This window comes from Phaethon lepturus, unplaced genomic scaffold (genome assembly GCF_000687285.1).
Source record: "Phaethon lepturus isolate BGI_N335 unplaced genomic scaffold, ASM68728v1 scaffold8940, whole genome shotgun sequence".
Lineage (NCBI taxonomy): Eukaryota > Metazoa > Chordata > Aves > Phaethontiformes > Phaethontidae > Phaethon > Phaethon lepturus.
In genome coordinates, this window is record NW_010511218.1 from 117,725 (window position 1) to 140,270 (window position 22,546).

Sequence of the window (22,546 nt, forward strand, 5' to 3'; positions counted from 1 at the left end):
CTGTTGGAAAAAAGAGGAAAATATCCCTGCCTTTTTTACAGCCTTCATCATGTAAAACATTCTTAAAAATGTATTAGATTCAGACTATCTGTTTTGCAGAGGGCAATATTGGATGTTAGTTCTTCTTTGGAACTGGTATAGCCTCATAAGCAGCAATGTGATGGAAAGGAGATTGGAGTTCATACCGAACATGCAATGGAGAATTTACTGAACCCTCTCTCTCCTACCTTGTTTGCTTCCGGTTTTGCTTTGTAGCTAACATCACACTGAAACTGTCTGGAAAAAAACAGCGATATCCTGTTTGAGGAACGCATTCTAGCTAACAAAACAAGGATACCTTGAGTGTCCATCTTTATGTGAGGTTAACAGTATGTATTTAGCAGCTTTGTGTCTTCAAGCTTTTTGGCAGGAAGGTACATATAATAATAAATCTTATAAGCATAATAGGCTCTAGAGGAACTATTTCTCTTTAGGAGCAATTGAGATACTGATATTAATGGGGAGAAAGAAGTCTTTCATGTCTTTATGTTCTTGGAGAAATTTTCTAAAGGTCTGCTGCAGTCAATGTTTGTGAAAAGGTTAGGATAAAGCATTTGGGAAAGCAGATCATGCTTAAGCAAAGGTTATGCAATCAATTAAAGTATGGGCTTGAGGATGGATTATACTGAATTGCTAATTGTAATTAAAAAGGCAAAGCTAACAGAAAACTGTTAATATTTTCAGCTTAAAGAGAAAGTTCTCCTAAGGCAGCAAGGGAGTTATATCCTCACTGTGGAAGCTGGGAAGCAACTGCTGCTCTCTGCTGACAGTGGAGCTGAGGCAGTTCTGCAGACAGAGCTTACCGAAATTCAGGAGCACTGGAAGATAGCTAGCACCCAACTGGAGCAACAAAAGAAACAGCTTGCTTTGCTACTGAAAGTAAGTGTGTGATTTCTTCTGTACTTCCTCAACAAGTTCATGATTTCTTACTGTGAACCCTATTGAAGAAAAGCATTCTCAAGGGATAAGCACAAATACAGGAATTGCATATATGCTACATGAGCTCATGATTTCATTTCATCACCTCTGAAACTAGGAGTGGTAATACTTCACAGTAGGCTTGCGTGTTAGTTGATATCTTTTAACTGATATTTCCAGAACACTGCCAGTAACAGATATTTCTACCAGTCCTATTTTCAACACAGAGTGAAAATGTATTTTGCACAGTGCTGGTTATTTTTTCTACATTCTGTATTGAAAATTAGACCTGCCTTATTCTCTCTACATGCCAAAGTCAAGATCTATCTAGCAATGCAGTAGTTTGTGTTTCCTTCCAGTGTCTTGAGTATTTGCTAATCTAGATAAACTTCTGTGATCTTGGAGAAGGGAGCTTTGAAGTTTATTTTGATGTAAGTAGTGTCCAGAACACCTGCTAATCTCACTTTAAGTACTGAAGATGATAAACTGGAATTTAAATTTGTTCTGTTTATTTTTTCCTTTTACTCATTGTAGTGAGGATAAGGAAAATTGTACTTGTGTGTGTATTAGTAGCATAGAGCAAGTGCTTTTAGAATAGTTTCAAAGGTCTAGTAGAATTACAGAATGACAGACACTTTAGTTTTGTTTGTAAATAGCAAGAAGTAAAGCAGTGCAAGAAAATGAAATATTATTTTGGAAAAGTTCAGATAAGTATATTTTTCTTCCTCTTTCAAGCTTTGTTCCTCATACCTCAGCTTCTAGTGAGGGAATTGTGGTAGAAATTTTAGTCATGAAAGCTGTGATTTAGGGATACCAAAGGTTCTGTGATATTTTGTCTCAATGAAAATATGGAGTTTAATGCTTGAAGGTGGGGAAATAGGGAAATTACCATGCAAATTGCGTAAATCTTCTCATAGATACCAAGCCTTTATTACATTATGCTCTCTTGGTCTTAAATAAGTGACTTTTTAGTGGTCTTCTGACCAAATGGGAAGCACAAGTGCATATTCTAGAAGAGTATATGTTGCATTAAGAACATCACAGACTATTTTCATGTTAGATCGTATTACTTACTAAGGAGAGAAGAAAGAAGACACTAAAGAGAGGAGATTTTTGCAAGACCTGTTGTTTGTAATTCTCCATCCTGAAGAGGATCATGAAATACTGGCATAGATTGGAAAAAACTGAAGGAAAGAAATACATAGGCAGTGGTAGAAGGAGAATATCTCGAAGCAGAAGACTAAAAAAAACAAGTGTCATACTTTCTGGTATCACAAAACTGGCATTCTTTGTGGGTTGACTGGTTTATTAGAGATATTTCTGTTTCTGAATACCTTTTTAACAGGCTTTAACAAGCAGATGAGGCAGGTAAAACCATACTGTCACATGAGGATTGGTATGGTTTGATTGCATTGGACACGTGTAAAATTTTAGAAAGTATGCAAACACTAAAGCTGGGTGTACCTGCTAGAATGATAATTTAGAGGAGATACTGCACGTACTTCAATCTGACTGGAATTTGCAGTATTCCCAACCACTTTTTTTTTCTGCAGATTCACACACCTGCATGGAGCTTTTGATAAAGAACAGTGGGGTGTTTAATACAGGCATTCGAGAAAAGAAGTGGAAAACTATTTTGGCGGGGAGAGGCTTTTCTGAAAGGATGGAGTTGGATCTAGACAACATTGTGATAACAGGAGGCTTTGGCTTGTGTATTTCTACTAGCAGAGACCTACACACAACAAATTTGACACAGTTGTACACGTTACTCAAGCTCTGAGACTAGGAGTACTATTTAGAGGGTGATTTCAGGGCTTTTTATTATTATGAAAAAGTTTTCACTTTTTAGTGGTTACTTAGGCAAATCAACTGACATAAGTATAATCCAGATGTGAATTGAAGTCTAATAAACATTCTGCCTTCAGGACTGGGAAGCATCTGAAAAGGGCATAGGAGACTCCCTGGAGAAGCTAAGATCATTCAAAAAAAACCTTTCTCAGCCTTTGCCAGAACACCATGATGAATTGCATGCAGAGCAGATTCGTTGCAAGGTAAAGTACTTGTTCTCTGACTGTTGTCTTATTTTTGCCTGCCTTTGTGCACTAACCTCTTCCATTGTTAATAGGCTTTGCATTACTGACTGTGCAAACCAGTCAGCTATCCCTGTGACAAGAAACTATCCATGTAACATTTGGAAAGCATAATATCTGAGTGATCTTACTATAATGCGAATCCTGCAGGGTAAATATAGATCTGATCAAAGTGAGATCAGAGAAACATTCAAGGTCAGGTTGGACGGGTCTCTGAGCAACCTTATCTAGTTGAAGCGGGGTTGGCCTAGATGACCTTTAAAGGTCCCTTTCAACCCAAACTATTCTATGATTTTATGAGATCAGAACAGGGTCTGAAAAGTACTGTAGAAGTGCTAAATGCTGATGTGTTTGTATTACAGAAATTCTAACTTCTAATTTAAAATCTTGGTATCTAAACTGTTGGTTTAGTGCTTTTTATTTGAGGTGAGATTACTGTGGGGGATCTTAGATAGCACTTTAATGCTATATTCTTTGCAGTTTAGAAATGGATTACAACTTGAAAATATTTTCACTACAGAGAAGTCCAAACCAATACTTGGAATTCTCAAATACCTTTGAACTCTAGTGAGATTTGAGTAGCATATTCATTTGTGACTACTTGTTACAAGGATGACGTATCATTTTCATTTGGGGAGTTACCTCTCTCGTGACTCTGAAAATATTGGTACCTGTGGGGTTGGTGTTTTCGTTTTCTTTTACATGGGACTGGAACAGTCCTCTTGAAATGGTGCATCTGCTCAGATATGACTTTAATTCAGTGGGATAACAATGCTTGTCTTCATGCTTCATCAACACATTCAAATTTTTATTTGTTAGCTAACTGGTCTTTTTCCCTTGTGCACTCCTTTTAAGGAGTTAGAGAATGCTGTTGAAGGATGGACAGATGACCTTGCACACCTCTCTCTGATGAAGGAGACCCTGTCTGTATATATCAGCGCAGATGATATCTCAATCCTTAGTGAGCGCATAGAGCTTCTGCACAGACAGTGGGAGGAGCTGTGCCACCAGGCAAGTATAGTACTGAGCACTGATATGAGTATGCAGGCTACAAAAGTATTCAGAGAAAAATTGAATGCAAGTGCCAGCTTTTAGTGTTCCTCAGGGAAAACATCCTTTGAAATGCTTCCTTTAGTTACTGCTAGTGTTTCTAGATCTCTTGAACTTTGTCATGGCCATGAGGTCATACTTCAGCATCCTTGAAAATCCAACATAAAAGTCACACTGTGTGCTGTGGGACTGTGGCATGGTTGGTTGGGGAAAACACAGAAGTAATATAGTTCACTGGGCTTTGGTGGAAGAGCTGTGCTCAGAAAGGATGTCCCCTCATTGCTCAACATTACTGTATTGTACCTTCAGTTCTGCTGATAGCTTCTCCTTCTTCAGACATTGGTGTCTGCATTTCTCTTAGTGTGAGGATGACTTTCTTGGCTGTGAAATGAGCTGAGGAGTATTGTTTGATTTTTCAGGTGCATCATGCAATTAGTGTGTTTCTTGCCTCCATTTTGCACTTAAAAATCCAGGTAGTGGACCCAGCTTTTCAGATTATCCAAATGTTATTTCTGTGGTTCAGTAGAGATTGCAGTTCAGATATACTGGGGCTTACTTTGAAATAGTTACCTCATGCAAGGTACCTGTGAAGGCTTCAAAAACACCCCCAAAGTAGGAAAAATGTTTCACTGTTAACATCAGAGAACTTGTTATGAGTTAGTTGCATTTGAATGAGCCAAAGTAGGTATATCTAAACTACAGTGTAGTCACTGCATGTACATTTATGGTGAAAGAGGGAGCCAAGTAAAGAAGTTTTATCTTAGTTTTGTGCATACTGAATGTTACAGGATGTAACCTAGTACAATGCTTTGTTCAACTGTTGCTTATTTCCGGAAAGCTGCCATCGAGTTTATAACCACAAAAAGGAAATGCGAGATCATGTGTATGCCCCTGTTAAACCTCACACAGTAGCTAAAGAACATATTACTTTTCTTTACGAAAGAGCAGATGCAGTCTTCGTCTTCTCAGCTGAAATGCTGATATAAAGTCAGAAAGAGCACAGATTACAATGGGGAGGAAGTAAGTAGTTTTACAAATGTCTGAAACTGGAGAGATGATTTTGCTGCTCACGCTCTGCTGCTATTGATTTCAGTGTCCATCTTTATTATTATTCATAGTCTGAGATGGTACCACTGCTATAGCAATTTCTTAATCATGGCAATGTTTTCTGTCCTCCTGTATCAACAGAATTTGCCTGTTTGATGTTTTATGCCTATTCTTTCGTGTCAGGGCACACCTCAGTCCTTTGGAATCTCTCAAAGATTGTCGTGCTCATTCAGGAGAAATGACTGTATTGGGGCTCCAGTAGAAAAGTGCTTATGTAAAATACACTGTATCTTTGATTTAGCTTTGTACTTACAAATCATGCTTATGCAGAAATTACAGTATTTTGGAGTTTGGCCTATGCTATGTATATATCTATTTTTTTGCTTTGGTCAAGCACTTATATCTTCCTTTGTTATTTAATCCCTTAGACTAAAAACAAACTATTAATACACTTTGTAACATTTTATAATTGAGCAGAAGTTGTAAGAAAATTTATTTTTTATCTTCTAATTAAATCTTTGGCTAGAGACATTATAAAACAAGATATTGACAGGCTACTGGGCATAATGCTTGGATGACTCTCTCCATGCATAGGATGTAGCTAACAGGAAACCTGAGATTAACACATATCTCTAAACTTACACAGTGTCACACTCCAGTTTGTTTTAATAGCAAGTAAGTGGCTGGAACACTTTTGCAGGGCCAGAGGAGTTCACACTGAAGCAGAAAGTGTTTCAAGCATCTCTTAAATGCATTTCCTATATTTTTTTACTTGCTGTCCACAAATGTTCTAAGGTCTCCTTACGTCGACAACAAGTTAGTGAGAGACTGAATGAATGGGCTGTCTTCAGTGAGAAGAACAAGGAGCTCTGTGAGTGGCTGACACAGATGGAGAGTAAGGTTTCTCAAAATGGCGACATCCTGATAGAAGAAATGATTGAGAAACTGAAAAAGGTATAGTGCAGTGCATGCACACTTACGTACTGTTCTTTAACTGCTCATTTGTTTTTTATTGTAAAGAGGGTACTGAATTAGCTGAAATGGGAGGTTTTTACTTTACACTGATGTTTATAAGTTCCAGTAACACAGTGTGTTTGTGTTCTTTAGCTATGCAGCATTTTCCTGTCTTTCTTGAGGTAGGACCTCCCAGGATACCAGAAAATTAAGTGAATGCAAAGTCAAAGGCATCGGAATGCTTTGCTAAATGTCCAATCGGAATTGCCTCAGTTAAACTGACCTTAACTATAGCAGATAAATTTATAGATATATTTGGGGTTTGGTTTTGTTGGATTTTTTTTTTATTCTTCTGGTAAAGCTGTTCGTAGTTATACATCTAATATTTAAGAAGTTGTCTCTCCATTATACCAATCACAAAAAACAATATTCACTTGTATTTTTATGTGGTTCCTTTAGTAGTGAAGAGCAGAGTGTATTCAGAATAAGTACCCTGATTTCTGATTTCTCTTTTTTGTCCAGGATTATCAAGAGGAAATTGCTGTAGCTCAGAAGAACAAAATCCAACTTCAGCAAATGGGAGAGCGACTTGCTAAAGCCAGCCATGAGAGTAAGGCATCAGAGATAGAGTACAAACTTGGCAAGATCAATGACAGGTGGCAACATCTTCTAGATCTTATTGCAGCCAGGTAAAACAATTGTTTTATTCCTAAGTGCTACATGGGCCAAATTAATATGCTGGATGTCATGAATTTGAAATCTTCTTATTTTTTGCCTTTTAATCTTTAACTGTGAAATGAGTTTATTCTTAACCATCAATAGATTTCTGTGAAATTCACTTTCCTGTTTTACTTTACAGTACCTGACATAATTTCATCAAGAAGGGTCAATTCAAAACATCATCTGCTAGAAAGACATAGGATGGGTTGCAGTCAGATTTTAGTGAGCCTTGCTAAACTTTTTTTATTTCGGATAATGAAATAAAACATTTTTTTACTTCAGATGAATGCTTAAAACCACATGCAAAATGTAGTTTTTCTAAAAGATTTGTGGCAGAGGAATCAAAACAGTGCATTTATAGTTTTCGATTTCAAGAAAAGCAGTTCCAAAACTAAGTTTTACTTTTTCTGCCTGATTAGTTTTTCATTGATGGAGAAGAGTAACTGCAGGTAGGCATAGGCACATTGGGCTTAAAGATTCTTTTTACTCAAGGTCAAAAATATAAAAGCAATTTTCATAACTTAAAGACTTACAGGATTGTTGTTTGATATGTGAAAAAACTGGTTTATTTGTTTCAGTACTTTCTGTTGAGTTGTGCTACAGCCTCTCTCCCATTACCAACAATAATTTTGTTACAATTTTGCACTTCGTAAAATGTACATATACTTTATATTTTACACTTCTGTGATGTAAAGACATATGAATTAGTAACACTTTAGTCCTGTTAGCAGCAAAAGAGTTAGTTTAGTTTCATCATCTTTTTTTTTCCTGCTCTTTTTTCATATGGTTTTACTGCATTAGGGAGCAGTAAATTTTATGTAAGCAGAAGCATTACAGTGGCTCCAGCTCCTTTTATAGTGGTTCATTTTAAAGTAATGAACACTGTATATTTCTTACATAATAATTAAGTCAGGAAGTGGTGCGTTACAGTCAAGGAGTCTGCTGGTTTCAGAGGATGTGATACATCACCAGCTCTTGAACATAAAGTATATTTGCCATTGTTTGTGTTTGTCTTCTAAAACACCTGCTCAGACAAATGTTCAAATAATACCTTCAGGAAGTTTCTAGTGAAAAGTGATTGCATTCAGAAACTGCAAAACACAGATCTTTCAAAGATCTGTATTGTCTATTCCATGTATTGTCTATTCCATATTAGAGGTTAGTGCCCTATATAGGGACAGGTAGGGGTTCAGGATTCTGCATCATTCTTGGGTTGGGGATATAAACTGCACTAAAAACTTCCTCATTCTGTTATCATGAAGTAGGGTGTCAAGTCCTAGCTCTAAACTAATTTATGTAAAATATTTATTTACTTTTATTTCCAGATCATTTCAACTTAGCCTTCTCAACTAGCATGCTCAGCACTATTGTATGCAATCAAACATACAACCCTTTCTATTCCAGTGTTTACTGAAGTGAAAAAAAACTCTGCAAAGTTTCAAGGTGGGAAGTAAATGGTGGAGAGGTTTGATGCTAGGTTATGGAAATTTTGCTAGTTCAACCGTAGCTTAGGCTGGTAGCAGTTAAGGCCGAAGTTGCTGATTAATGTATGTACAAAGTACTTGTATTGATGTCTAATTCTGGACAAAAGGGTTTGGATCCCCCAAAGTTATTTTTAGAAGGCCCCAGAGACTTTTTAGAATATGTTGTTATATACTGGGGTGTGTTCCTGTTATGATATTTTGGAGTTTGGAATGTATCACATAACATGATTTTTGCTGCACCTAGCTAGTAAATGCCGATTAGTTGTTCTGGTGTTGAGAATAAAACACATCTTTTCATATTCTGGATCCCTGACTGCATTAATAAATTATTAGAGGCTGCATGCTCTTCTGCAAAGCTACACTCATCCCTTGCCTGGAGCATTTTTATTAGTGTTTTGTTTCCTACAGCTGTGAATGAATAGAAAGTGCTCTATGAAAATGCTTTAGTAATATAGTACGGTAATATACATCCAGTCTGAATCTTTACGTGTTGTTTTTATGCTGTACAGTGCAACTTCTCCATTCATCTGTAAAAGCCTCTTTCCTTCTTTCCCTCCTTCTTTCCCTCCTTCTTTCCCTCCTTCTTTCCCTCCTTCTTTCCCTCCTTCTTTCCCTCCTTCTTTCCCTCCTTCTTTCCCTCCTTCTTTCCCTCCTTCTTTCCCTCCTTCTTTCCCTCCTTCTTTCCCTCCTTCTTTCCCTCCTTCTTTCCCTCCTTCTTTCCCTCCTTCTTTACGTGTTGTTTTTATGCTGTACAGTGCAACTTCTCCATTCATCTGTAAAAGCCTCTTTCCTTCTTTCCCTCCTTCTTTCCCTCCTTCTTTCCCTCCTTCTTTCCTTCTTCCTTTCTTTGCACAAAGAAAGAACGGGGCAAGGAACCTGTTATGTCAGACTCAGTACAAAAAAAGAACAGTGTTAACAGTAAATGTAGAGAGGTGCAGGAAGGGAGTTGCCCTTTTTCTCCTTTCCTGCTTTCCTTCTTTCCTTCTTCTTTCCTTATCACATTCTGTTTCCTTATCCACTTTTTTAATTGCCTCTTTATTCTGAGGAGGTCTGTAAATGCAGAAGAGGCAGCTACAGAAAAGTAGCCATGTGTCTGCTTCAGAGACTTCTGTTTCTGTCCTTCTAGAATATTTTAATTCTTTTAGATGAATTTTTCTGATATGTCATCCTGGTCTAAAAAATGTTACAGACGTTTACAGTCAGGAAGCAATGCTATAGCTGCAACCGCTCATGCTTTGCAGAGAAGACTTTGTTGTATGTGTTTTCATTCTTTCCCCTAGCAGTCACGGTCCGCATTCCTGGAGATCAAGTCTGGCACATGTTGGTGAATGCAAGTTTTATTTAGAAACATGACCAGTTGTCACCATTCAGTCTCATGTTATCAAGCAGCGGCTGCTAACATTTGTTTGGCGTGCAAAATTTTCTGTACGGTGCTGAACAGCAAAGAGCAGTGTGTCCCCTTTCCTCCCCCTGCCCAAAGCACAGTGTTTGCAGGCTTTTGGAGTGGAAGTTCTTCTTTTTGATACTGGAAAATTTCATGGTGGTGGCAGAGGACTTGCATGCTGTGAGGATGGCAGAGGACAGCAGTGTGGATTCAGACCTCCCAGACTGTAATTGTGATATCACAAGGCAGGCGGCTATTTTTGTTTGCTTTTGGTTCATAACGGTTCTTTCTGAAGTCTTGGCTTGCTGGGAAACTAATTGAAATATTGATATGTAGAAATCACTACCTTAGCTAGAAATTACTGTTTTCTGCTCAGTTTAAAAATAGTTGACAGTGATAACAGCATACTTTGTTTTGCAGCTAGTACTTTTGGATCACAGAATAATTTTTTTTGTTATAGAAGCAGTCTTAGAACTAGTAAAATCTCTTAGCTGTTTGAAAGAAACTGTAGACTGGTTTTACTGCTGTTTTTAAATACAAGAGCAGGTACACACATGAGAGAAAGAAGTCTGTATTTGTCTGCTCACTGTTTGTGTCATCAAAGGGGCATGGCTACAAGTGAAAGGCAGAGAAGGAGAGAGGCCATAAAGAAAGTATTTTCAGACTTAACTTAGCGAAGCTTGTCTGTCCTGGACATATTAATGACTGTTTTGTAACTGCATGTAATACTTGAATTCAGCCTACATCATCTTGGATTTTTGATTCAGCTTCTCTTTTTCCCACTTCACATTATCTTTTCTAGAAGTTTTGCTGTTGTTCAGAGTTCTAGAAATTTACTTTTTGAAAGAGGAAACTGTGATCTGAAGAGCAAGTACATCTGGCAGTATTAGTGTCCTGGTATGCAGTAGTACTGTGCTTTGGACAATCTTTTTTTATTATAAAAATATTATTTTTAAACTGTTTTTTTAAAAACAGATTTTTAGAGTGTAATATTTTTCGCTGTTTCATAGGGTAAATGTTTCTCGAAACACTGTATCCAGTTCCAAGTAGATTTTTTTTTTTTAACTTTTCTGCTTTCTACTGGCTTTGTACAGACTTAGCTAACATGGTCTTATCAACTTTTTTCATGTTGCTTTTAAAGTTTAATATTAGTAACCAGCTGTCTAAATGACTAACACAGTAGCTGTGAATTCTATATGATGCATTGCTATGTATTTACAGGTTGCTCCTGTTTAGCTTTAAGTGGAATCTAAGGCTGTCTAATTTAGAACTAGTTGAATTAAAGGTGTCTGTGCTTAATTTCAGTTGCAAGTCGTTCTCCCACTTCCTTTTCTTAATGTAAAATAGACATTTTAAAGTTATTACTTTTGTGGCGAAACCGAGGTACAGTAATTGGAACACGAAACACCCGTATCATGAGCCCATTCAAATTTTCAGATGAGTAAACCATAAAAACAAACAATTGAATTCTGCAGTGTTTTCCTTTCTGAGAGTCTTAAGTATTTGCAAAATGTAGCAAGACTGATGTGTGTGTGTGATATAAAAAACACCCTTTAAAATAACCGTGACATGGGTCCCTTTGATTTCAGTGTGTCATCTTCATTATCAAGAAGAGGAGTTCTTTCAAGTCTCTTGCAGTAACATGCATAGTGCTGCAACAAAAGCATGGGATGATTATTGGAATAACTAACTTTAAACATAATCTTGTAAATTAAATCTCAAAAGGTCAAAATTACAGTTGGCTAGGGATCCCACATTCTTCAATGGTTTATAATTTGACAGTTCTCTCTAATCAGAGCTTTTTGTTTCATTAGCTTTCAGCACAGAAAGGTAGAATTTTAAGCTGTTACATTTTTGAAAGAGATATTTTTGTTGCACACACATTATCTAATTATTTGTACACAGGCACAGTATTCAGTGAGATGAAGAGCACAGGCATCTTGCCTGCTAAAATTCAGAAGGAAAACACTTAGACATGATGTATTACATCTATCATTTGTTTGTAGATATGTTTACAGAGTAGCTAGAGGCACAACACTGTATTGCAGTTCAGTCAAAAAAAGTAAGCCCAGCATACTCCAAGAAACATTTGTTTACTTGCTTCTATTTGTACCATGGGCAAGGCACCTGTTATGTTAGGCTCAGTATAAAAAAAGAACAGTGTTAACAGTAAATGGAGCGGGGGCCAGGGAGGGAGTTGTCCTTTTCGTTTTCTTTTTTTTAACTTTTGGAATTTAGGTGCAGGGAATTGCAACAGTTTGGTGGGAGGGCAGATTTAGCAGTAGGTTTTGGTGGGAGTGTTTCTTTTAGTATGTCACACTTTTTTTTTCTTCTTATCTCTTGAGTAACTTAAGTCATGTGACTGAAAATAGCTCTGTTTGGGCTTGTTGTATTTTGCTCTGGTAGGGATGTGTTCCCATGCAGTCTGCCTGAGGCAAAGAGGGTGCTTATTAATGACAGGCCCTTTATCAGGTGTTGCAGGCAAAATATAAATAAAATCTGGTACAGAGGTTAGGCTTCTATACAACTGCAAACAAAAGCCTGGTCCACAGCTTGGGCTTGCAAATGATAGAGTGATATTGCTTCTACACAGGGCTGACATGATTCATTGTTCCCTTTCCCACTCCAGCATGCCTGCAAAAGATCAGCAGCACCCAGCCTTGAAAATCTAAGCAGAAAATGGGCAGGATTTCACTCCTTTTAATGTCAAAGACTGAAAAACTGTATGTGAGTTCCAGAAGAGTGATAACCAACCTTCTTGCTCAGCTGTGAGCGAGTTTCAATTGGTTCAAGCCCAAAAAGCACTGTGTATACAACTATCGGTGATGAGGAGATAGTGCCCCCAGACACTGGTGGTTCTTCTAGTACCTCTCTAAGGCTAAACACATAGCTGTGTTTCAGGATAACCTGATGATGGGGACTGGGGAAGTCTTTCAGCATAATTGTGTTGACTTCAGTCCCTTCATAGCCAGATTTTCAGATCACACAGATTTTTTTCCAATTACCAAGATTTTTTTTCCAGATCACAACCCTGCAGCTGTTGGTCATGAGACTCTGGCAAGCAAGATGCATCCGAACTGTTCTTAAGCATGTTTGGTGCTGAAGAGCCACAATTTGACCAACTGTGATCTAAAGAGAGGGCTAGAAAGAGACAAAAATTTGAAAGATTTAACTTTTAAGTGTTTTAAGTTGACATTAAGATCTCTGCATTTCTCTTTGGTAAGAAAAGGACATCCATATTATACTCTTAATGGTCAGCTACAACTACTGCTTTAAATACAGAAACACTTGATAAACTTGCTGGTTAGTATTATAGAAAAAATGTGAATTACTCTGTTTGAATTATAGGATTGTCAGGTGGCATTTTGTTTGTTTGACGAATCTGGCAATCTTGTATTTTTCAACTCAATTTAGTCAATCTATTCCCAGAAGCACTCATCTCTTAAAGCTTTCCAATATTGAAACACTTAAGTGGAAGAGCAGTAGAAGCATAAAAGGGAATGTTACTTACTCAAAATTGTTTGTGGTTCTACATAAATGGGAAAAAAAGGAAAGCCTAGGAACAATTTTGGAATTCACTAATGTATGTTATATAACATGGGGATAGGAAGGAGGGAATTACTGACAGGTATTTTTGCAGGCTTGAAACAGGCTGAAGGAAAAATACCAAGATAGGATGAAGGTTTAGTCAAATTTTCCTCACTCTCTAAGCTTAATGTTCCCTTCTATAAAAAAAAAAAAACAAACCACTATTTAATTTTTCCTGGCCTTTGCTGTTGCAAGGTCAGGCTCTCAAGAAAAATACTGCTTAGAAATCGCAATGCAGTTACATTCCAATCGCATCTGTTTAAACCTGAAGTAGTTCATTAAGACCAAGAACAACTTAAAGCAACCCTTGGGATTTAGGAATTCTCACTATGTTCTCAGCTGGATTTCTTTCTCTAAAACTTATTTATTCAAAGACAAGTCTTCACACTAGCATAGATGCCCCATCCCTGGAAATGCCTAAAGTCAGGTTGGACCGGGCTCTGAGCAACCTGATCTAGTTGAAGATGTCCCTGCTTATTGCAGGGGGGTTGGACTAGATGATCTTTAAAGGTCCCTTCCAACCCAAACCATTCTATGATATGTAGTTCAATGTTTAGACAGCACCAGGGTGAAAAAGGCCTGTTCACTCCGTGCACTCCACCACCAGTACTGGTTAAATGGATAAGTTGTTTGTAGTCTAAACACTTTTGTCATCTGTTGGTGAGATCACTTCCATCACTGGAAGTGGTTAAAAAACGTGTAGACGTGGCACTTCAGGGTATGGTTTAGTGGGCATGGTGATGTTGCATTGATGATTGGACTCATGATCTTAAAGGTCTTTTCCAACCTTACTGATTCTGTGTTCTGTGAAATACACAACTAAATTACTTAGATTGTTTTGTGTTTTTGGTGCGTGTGAGTTCATTAAAAAAAAAGTTTCCTTTCTTAACAAACATTTAACTCAACTGATAAAGTTACAGAAGCTTTCAAAATGTTGTCTGACATTAGTAAGCTCTTAATTTTTCTTAACCGGAACCCATGAATGTGGGACTATTTGCACATATAATATACTTCTGTTACATAATAAAGGAAGACTTCAGAACAGGACTTGCCATCTAAGTTAAGTTTCTCTGAAAGCTTCCTGAAACACATGCTGTGGAAATTCTGGTTCAGGGTGTACTTATGCTGCCTTTTTTTTTTTTCTTTACAGGGTAAAGAAGTTGAAGGAAACCCTTGTCGCAGTGCAGCAGCTAGATAAAAACATGAGTAGCCTGAGATGGTTTAGTGGGCATGGTGATGTTGCATTGATGATTGGACTCATGATCTTAAAGGTCTTTTCCAACCTTACTGATTCTGTGTTCTGTGAAATACACAACTAAATTACTTAGATTGTTTTGTGTTTTTGGTGCGTGTGAGTTCATTAAAAAAAAAGTTTCCTTTCTTAACAAACATTTAACTCAACTGATAAAGTTACAGAAGCTTTCAAAATGTTGTCTGACATTAGTAAGCTCTTAATTTTTCTTAACCGGAACCCATGAATGTGGGACTATTTGCACATATAATATACTTCTGTTACATAATAAAGGAAGACTTCAGAACAGGACTTGCCATCTAAGTTAAGTTTCTCTGAAAGCTTCCTGAAACACATGCTGTGGAAATTCTGGTTCAGGGTGTACTTATGCTGCCTTTTTTTTTTTTCTTTACAGGGTAAAGAAGTTGAAGGAAACCCTTGTCGCAGTGCAGCAGCTAGATAAAAACATGAGTAGCCTGAGATCTTGGCTTGCCCACATTGAGTCAGAGCTGTCCAAACCTATCGTCTATGAAGCTTGTGACTCTGAGGAGATACAAAGGAAGCTAAATGAACAGCAGGTAAAATAAAACACAGTTATCAGATGCATGATGACATGGGGAGAACCAAAGTAGAGTGTCCTTGGGCAGCCCATACCCGGCTCAATGCTGAGAGGGCATGAGGCAAAGAAGTGTTTAAATATCAAGGCAAGTGGTACTTACTGTGTCACTTATAGAGCCTTCTGCTGGCTTTGACATCGAATCCACCAGGAGCTGGTTGACCTTTCCGAGAAAGGTAAGGCACCAAGAGATGTAACCTGGACGAGTTATTGCAATTGTTTTTCCTTCGGGGTTTGTGGTTTTTGTTTGTTTGAATTGTCTGTTCCCAGAGGCAAAACTGACACCTATTAGACCTTGCAAATTTTGCACATGCTTGAAAATTACTATTTTTTAGCAACCTTTCTAACTCAGTTTTATTTTGCAGCTTGTTTGAAAATCTTTGCACGCAAAGATGCATGAGCTATACATGTGAAGTTAAAATTGGTTGGTTTATAGTACACTAAGCCTTTATGCAGTGCGAGAACAAAATAGTCAACACTGGAATGGGCAGGAAAATTTTAATTCAACCAGGTTTTGGCATTAAAACTAATGTTACTCCTAAGAAGATTTACTATACTCTCTCCTTCCTGTTCCACTTCACTGCCCAGTGCAGCTTTACCTAGAAGCACATTGCTGGGGAGGACTGTTGTTTTGTTGTGCTTCTGTTGGTTATTTATTGGCAAAAATACCTTTCTGGTGCCTCACTGGAGATGAATTAGATGCTCTCCTGAGTTCTTTCTCCAGAGGAGAACGAAATGCATGGGAAGAGGAGTTCCAGAATGTTTTGGGGATAATTAATCTATGAAGTGTACAAACTGGCATTTTGCTCTTTTAAGCTAAGTGTGGAACTCAGACCCAAGAATGCCCTCAGAGCTTTTGCTGCTCCCCAACTGATTTGCTACATGGCTGTGCATTTTTTACTAATATCCTTCCGCAGGCTTCACAGTTTTACAGCCATTTTTTATGGGACTTATTCTGGGCACAGAGACTGGTGTATCTCTGCCTTCTGCTGTTTACTTGTGGTGATCCCCACATGGTGACAGCAAGCAGTGATATTCTGTAGAAGTGTGAGTGGTTTAATCTGAACTCCAAAGGGGAGAAATAGAGGTGAATTTTATCCTGGGAGGATGTCACGTTTGGAAACTTGATGATGATTTGATAACACTGCAAGTCATGGTTATAATAATAATTTTAAAAAAACACCCACCTTCAATATATGGCAACCAGAATTTTTATTAGTCAGAGGCTATATCACTATCCGCTGCATCTCAGAAGGCCAGTACGTTGGCCATCTTCAGAGATATTTCATCCCTCTTTCTTCTTCTCTTTGTGATCTTATGTTCTTTTCCTGTTTGATCTTCCACTGAGGTCATGTTATCTTCCCTGCTCATACTGCTACCAGTTGTTCAGATACAAAATTCCATTAAAAATATTATGCTGTGCAAGAGTAGGGCCAAAATTCTATTTCTGTAACTCCATTACCTACTTCTCAGCATCTACTTCAGCCAAGAATCAGCTTTGCAGATTGCTGGTCTCCGTAGTGAAATTAAAGATACAGTTGAAGCTGGATATCCGGGGGAAGGTAGGGTAACTTCACTGAAGTATTTTCCTAGGGTCGCAAGCTGCGTTTCAAGGATTACTTGTTTGTTTACTTCCTCAATCTGCTACCAGTTGAAATGTGGAAAAAATGGTGTTAGCTTTTGGGTTGGTAAAGGAAAAAAATGCTGTATGTGGGTGACAGCAATGCCTAAAAGTGATGCTTCTTTGTGAACTAACCCAAAAGCTAAATGTTCTCTAATAAACAGAGAATTTTCAAATCTGGGAAAGAAATATAAGGCTATGGAGAAAAAACAGTGTAGACATGGCTTGTAGAAAGGTTCTGTAGATGAATAAAAAAGTTTAATCCTTAAGAATCCTGAGGACCACCAACTTGCATTTCTTGCTACTGCTCTATTCCAAAACAGCAGAAAGGAGATTGCATCACCTGAACTTGCTTAACTTTGAGTCTTATAGCTGTCTGGAGTATTTGTTTCATAGAGTATTGTATATGTTTATAGTATCCACCCCTATATAACATTTCAGGATGGGTAGAAAGAATAATGAGCGCTCGGACATCACAATGAAAAAGTGTTTTCCAGGCAAGTGAAAGTGGAAGGGCCAGCGGTGAGGAAGAAAACACTGTGATTTTCCACTTCTGGTCTCATGTAGATGTTCACAAAATAGTCTTCTGTTTCCATAGATGAGAAGAGGAAATAGACTACTTCATTGAGCCCAACCCCATTTATCACAAACAAATAAATCAGATGGTTGATACACATTGACCTTACTCCATTTTAGATTTGCTGAGGTTTTTAGATTCTACGTTTAGATCTCATTTTCTGCTGGAAGGCATTTTCAGAACATGATATTGCTAGTTGTAAGGAAAGTTCCTCTAGTTAAACCTTAAATATATGTAGACACAATATGTTGACACTGTATTTCCCTTTCCATGTTATAGTTTACTTCACTAGCAACATGATAAAGAGCAGTTTATTCATCCTCAAGCTGCCAAGTTCTTGTTCTCCCAAATAAACTTCCACATCTTTAATTGTCCTAATAGTTCTTTTCTTCATATGTATCAGAAGTGTACGTAGTGTTCTAGATGCAATGTATCACTTATTGGTGTAGTCACATTAGTACTTCTTTGTCACTATTGGAATTACATTGTCTTGGTTTTGTTACTGTCCATCCTGGTTTTTCCATCTAACATTCTGATGGTTCATTGCACATGTAAGCAGAAGTCAAGCAGGGTTTCTTTTTCTTGCGCTGATCCAACAGCAATAACAAATTACTTTTGTGCCTTGTCTTAAATTGAACCTGTAGTTCAAAACTGAAGCTGAAACATTGCTTCAAGATGAAACTTGATCATCAGTGTACAACAAGCCATTGCAACCAAGAAACCGACAGCAGAAAGAATACTGATCACATATAATAAGTGCTAAGATAGTGTAAGTGCATTTTTGTTAGCTCTCCTGAATTTTCCTTTTCCATTTCCAATGAAAACACTATAGAATTGGAAAGTTGAAGGAAGAAAAATACCCTCCTAGAGATGCCCTGTTCAGCATGTGCTGCTGCTGATCTCCATGTCAAACATGCCACTTTGTAGCTAGCTCACCTGGGGAAGAGTAGGTTTATGAAGGGCACGTCCACCAAACCCTCACAGTAGATAAGAATATATTTTCTTGTCACGCTTTTCTTACTAACTTCTGAGTTACATTCTCTGTGATAATGGGAAAGGGCTGGGAATCATTCCACCATTTATTGGTGATGTTGATTAAATGTATGTGAAAGATGCTCAGCTGAGCATGCAGAGCTCTGGCAGTTTGTCCCAGGTGATGGTTTGGTGTTTGTAGTTCCTGGGAGAGCTGTGCATGCTGCCAGGGTCTCCTGGCCTCATTGATAACATTGCAACACACTTGTGCAGATGCAGTCTCTTAATAGGTATTCATTGGATGTTTTTCTCCTGTTTGCAAGCATATTAATTTTTTTAATAAGTAGAAAAGAAATGCATTTGTATTTATGCATGCTTTGCAATTTCTTTTAAGAATTCATTTCTTCACCTGCAGGAACTTCAGAGGGACATAGAGAAACACAGCACTGGAGTGGCATCTGTTCTCAATCTGTGTGAAGTGCTTCTTCATGACTGTGATGCTTGTGCCACAGAAGCAGAGTGTGACTCCATCCAGCAGGCTACACGCAATCTGGACAGAAGGTGGAGGAACATTTGTGCAATGTCAATGGAAAGGCGACTTAAGTAAGTCTAAAATGCCGACAAATTAGGATTTCCTTCCACAGGCAAAAATAGTGGATGGGATGTATGTTACAGGGCTGCAGTACTGAAGAAAAAAGTGTAGGGGTCAGAAAAAGATCATACAGTGAATAAAAGCCAATAGCTGTTATGCTGGGGGGAAAAAAGGTTGCATTTGTATGTGCCTTTATACAAGGTACAGGTATCAATTATCAAATTTTGCTGACAAGGCCTTTGATGGAATGATGTTTTATTTCCCATGCTTCACAGAAATGATGAGAGAGAAACCAGAGAAAGCAGTGACTCCAAGAGATTTAGAAAACATAACCTAAAAGCAAGAGTTGTAACTCTTGAGTTTACCCTGGAACTACTGAGACTGATGGGAAAACTAGAATGGGTGGAATTTTATTCCAGGTGTTAGGGTTTTCATGCACCTAATGTTCCTCAGCAGTTTCTCTTATGTGTGAATTTGTTTACTTGGAAGAATTTTAGGACTGAACACTCATCTGGAATTTCCTCATCTGCCCGCCTTAGCTTTGCTGAGCAACTGTGGGCCGTAGCGCCTGTGCATCTTGGGTGTGGTCTGGTTTACTGGTTTTTAGACCATCTGTACACTGCATGCCCGTGATATTCAGAAGATGCATTGTTTTCTATTCCCATGTAGAATAACATGGGTGTTTTTGATAGCCATAATGATGTCGGCTAGATTGAGCCAATGCTATACACTCTGTGCTGACCAGTAATAATACGTGTTTAATAATTATTGGAACTCCTCAATTTATGAAGATGTTTTCTGTATCTTTTTAAGTTATGAATCTGATTTCTGTGATGTTTACACAGTCGTATTAAAAACTCTAGGTAAATTTTATGACTTTTCAAAATGCTGAATTGAACTTTATATGATCTTTTTTTTTGTGGGATGTTCTTAATATATTTAGTAAAGATTTTCTTTGTGCAAAAAATTTAAGTTGTGCTGCTCTAATATCCACAGATTGCTCTAAGTAATTTTATACTATTGTTGTGGCAATTGTATAGTGTATATATATAAAAATACAGCCCATAAACTCTATCTTTGACACAGTCTGTCTTGAAAATATACAGGCTTTTCATACCTTTGTGTCCAGCAAATTAATTCAGAGCTATTTTAAGTTAAAGTGGAGCAATGCACTGAACTCTATTTTACTTTCTTGCAATGTACACATTGTCCTATTAGTAGATTTGTACCAGTAAGTTAGCAGAGATATCACTATTTAGGATCTTTATTGTACTAGAAACAGTTATTCATCTCAAAAAGCAACTTTCCAGATGTCAAACTTCTGGTTAAACAACATATCATCAAAAAAGCATAAATTTTGCATGGATCAGGTCCTTTTCAGACCTGCATATTTAAGATTTGGGAAAGATGTATTCTGTATGTAAAAACAGACAAAGTTCTGCTGTAATACAATCTGTCCCAAAAAAGATCTTGTTATTTTGAATCAAGTAGTGTTGAAGTTCTTGGGATTTTACAGTCTCAGTATTAAGCCAATTTGATTTCAGGATTAAACATCAGCCACTATTTTTATCTATTTAATGGAAGTCAGATTTTTTTTTTATATGTTGGAATAACTGTCAACTTTTTTTTTTTTAAATAAAAATATGTTTACCGTGTATATTGAGAGATAACATTTTAGCACTTGTTGATGAATGTAAAAAAATGTTTATGTTCCTTTGCAATGCAAAATAATGATGAGAACTTGAAAATACATGCTACAACATCTTTAGCATTCTGTAAGAAAAAGTTCTGCCATGGAAGGTAGTGTGGAATTTCTAATATCTAAAATACTGGCTTAGGTACCTACATTGGGACCGTACTTCAGAAGTTATTTAGCATGTGCTCAGATTTTTAGAGCTCCTGTTGCACACTTATAGCTTTCTTTTTATAATGATGCCAAAATTACATGCATTAAAAAAACTGCCATCATCTTATTCTGGCGCAGTCTGGAATGAGCCAGCCTTCCCTGTGGTCTGTTTATCACCCTGGCTGTCTGAGTTAGATTACTAGAGCTAGATCACTGTCTGGTGCAGTGCTAGTTCATTTTTTGTAGACGATTAGTTAAAGTTCTATAGGTCGGCATCCCCTACTTTTCCATTATCTATTGCAGAATTGAAGAGACATGGCGGCTATGGCAAAAGTTTTTGGACGACTACTCTAGATTTGAAGACTGGCTAAAAAACTCTGAGAGGACAGCTGCTTTCCCGAGCTCCTCTGGTGTGCTTTACACTGTTGCGAAGGAAGAACTGAAGAAATTTGAGGTGATTTATAATATTCGAAATTTAATATCTACTGATCACATTACAGGAGCCAGCTGGTGTTCTTCCTTCCCACACACAAGTCACTTAGCAAAGACACTGTATTAATATAGTGGAGTTGATGATTTTGCAGCTGCCTTCAGTGGCAGGTTTCTAGGATGAAAAAACAGTGGAAGGTGGCAACTGAAAATGCTAATAAATCAATCCACTCTCACTTGCTGTTTGTTCACCAAAGTTAGATTTCTTACCTTTTTTATTTCTGCAGCTTTTTAATATGTCTAGCCAGGAGGTGCTCCAGAGCATTCATAAATCTCCCTTCACCAAGTACCTCTTCAAATGCATGCTGCACGTTTTAGCTTTTGCTTTGATTTTATCTGTCCTCTTCTTTCGGTAACTCTCAGAAACCAGACCTCTGAACTCTTTTCCTGTTTCATACAATGTACAATATCCCCATTTTAGATCCTTATACCTGAAATTCGTGTTCATGCAAGCATTGTTATATGTCCACTTGGTGTCCCCCGTGACTTAAAAGTTAAGTGCATGCTTTAAAACTGACAAGCTGTCACTTCAGTCAATGCTTAAGAGCTTGTTACATAACTCCTTTGTGTCTACTACAATGTGATGACTTGTCTCATAATTACAATAGAGCGTAAAGCACACACGTCATGTGGCTAGTCACAGGTGAAAATCTTATTTCAAGGAGTATATTGAGATGAGAGAGAAAAATAATTCTGAAGAAAGAGATCAAATTGTTTAGGCAATTTTGTAAACAGTCAGCTGCTGTAAAGTATTTGCTGTGAAGAAGAAATGCAAATTTTAAGCAACGTCTAAGACCAGTTAATACTTTTTGGTTTAACAATTAATTTAAAAACATAAGCTGTGAAGCGCTGATTCAAGTTTTATAGTTGACATTCACATTTCTGAATGTACTGGCCAGGTTTTCTTGTTAAACGCTGCCAGACGTCGTATGGTGAAGCAGGTTGCCATAGTATAAAAATGTTTGCTTCCTGGACACAAGTACTGTCTCAGACCTCCTTCCCATTATCCCTTTATTCAAATCTCTTGTTTAGCAAGTCTCTCTATGAGAAACAGTACCAAAAACATCGTGGCTCTCCTTGATTTTTACAGCTGATCTGACTTTGCCCAAAGTCTGTTTCATTGAAGCTCAGCCTTTACGCTGATGTTCCCTCTGCTGCAGACTTGTGGAATTTTTACTGTGTACAGAGTGTTAGCAGGAACTAGCTGCAAAGAGAACAGTTTAGCAGCATCTCCAGAAGGCTGCTTTCCCTGCAGTTTGGTTCTTTCTCTTTTTTCCTTCTTGTTTTTTCTGAGCACCTAGTTTCTGCACCTACTAAAAAGCAGGAAT

The 22,546-nt window shown here is 37.6% G+C and overlaps 1 protein-coding gene across 1 annotated transcript in view; it reads left to right on the forward strand.

Annotated features, from left to right (window-relative positions):
• The window catches only part of SYNE1 (spectrin repeat containing, nuclear envelope 1), a gene marked incomplete at its 5' end in the record, with an annotated part of 159,599 nt that overhangs the window by 113,819 nt on the left and 23,234 nt on the right, over positions 1 to 22,546 (forward strand). Inside the window, 8 exons of the mRNA XM_010283199.1 lie at positions 724 to 918; positions 2,883 to 3,008; positions 3,903 to 4,058; positions 5,940 to 6,098; positions 6,621 to 6,787; positions 14,921 to 15,083; positions 18,707 to 18,894; positions 21,033 to 21,183. Of these exons, the coding sequence (XP_010281501.1) occupies positions 724 to 918; positions 2,883 to 3,008; positions 3,903 to 4,058; positions 5,940 to 6,098; positions 6,621 to 6,787; positions 14,921 to 15,083; positions 18,707 to 18,894; positions 21,033 to 21,183 (1,305 nt within the window). The remainder of the gene's footprint in view (positions 1 to 723; positions 919 to 2,882; positions 3,009 to 3,902; positions 4,059 to 5,939; positions 6,099 to 6,620; positions 6,788 to 14,920; positions 15,084 to 18,706; positions 18,895 to 21,032; positions 21,184 to 22,546) is intronic.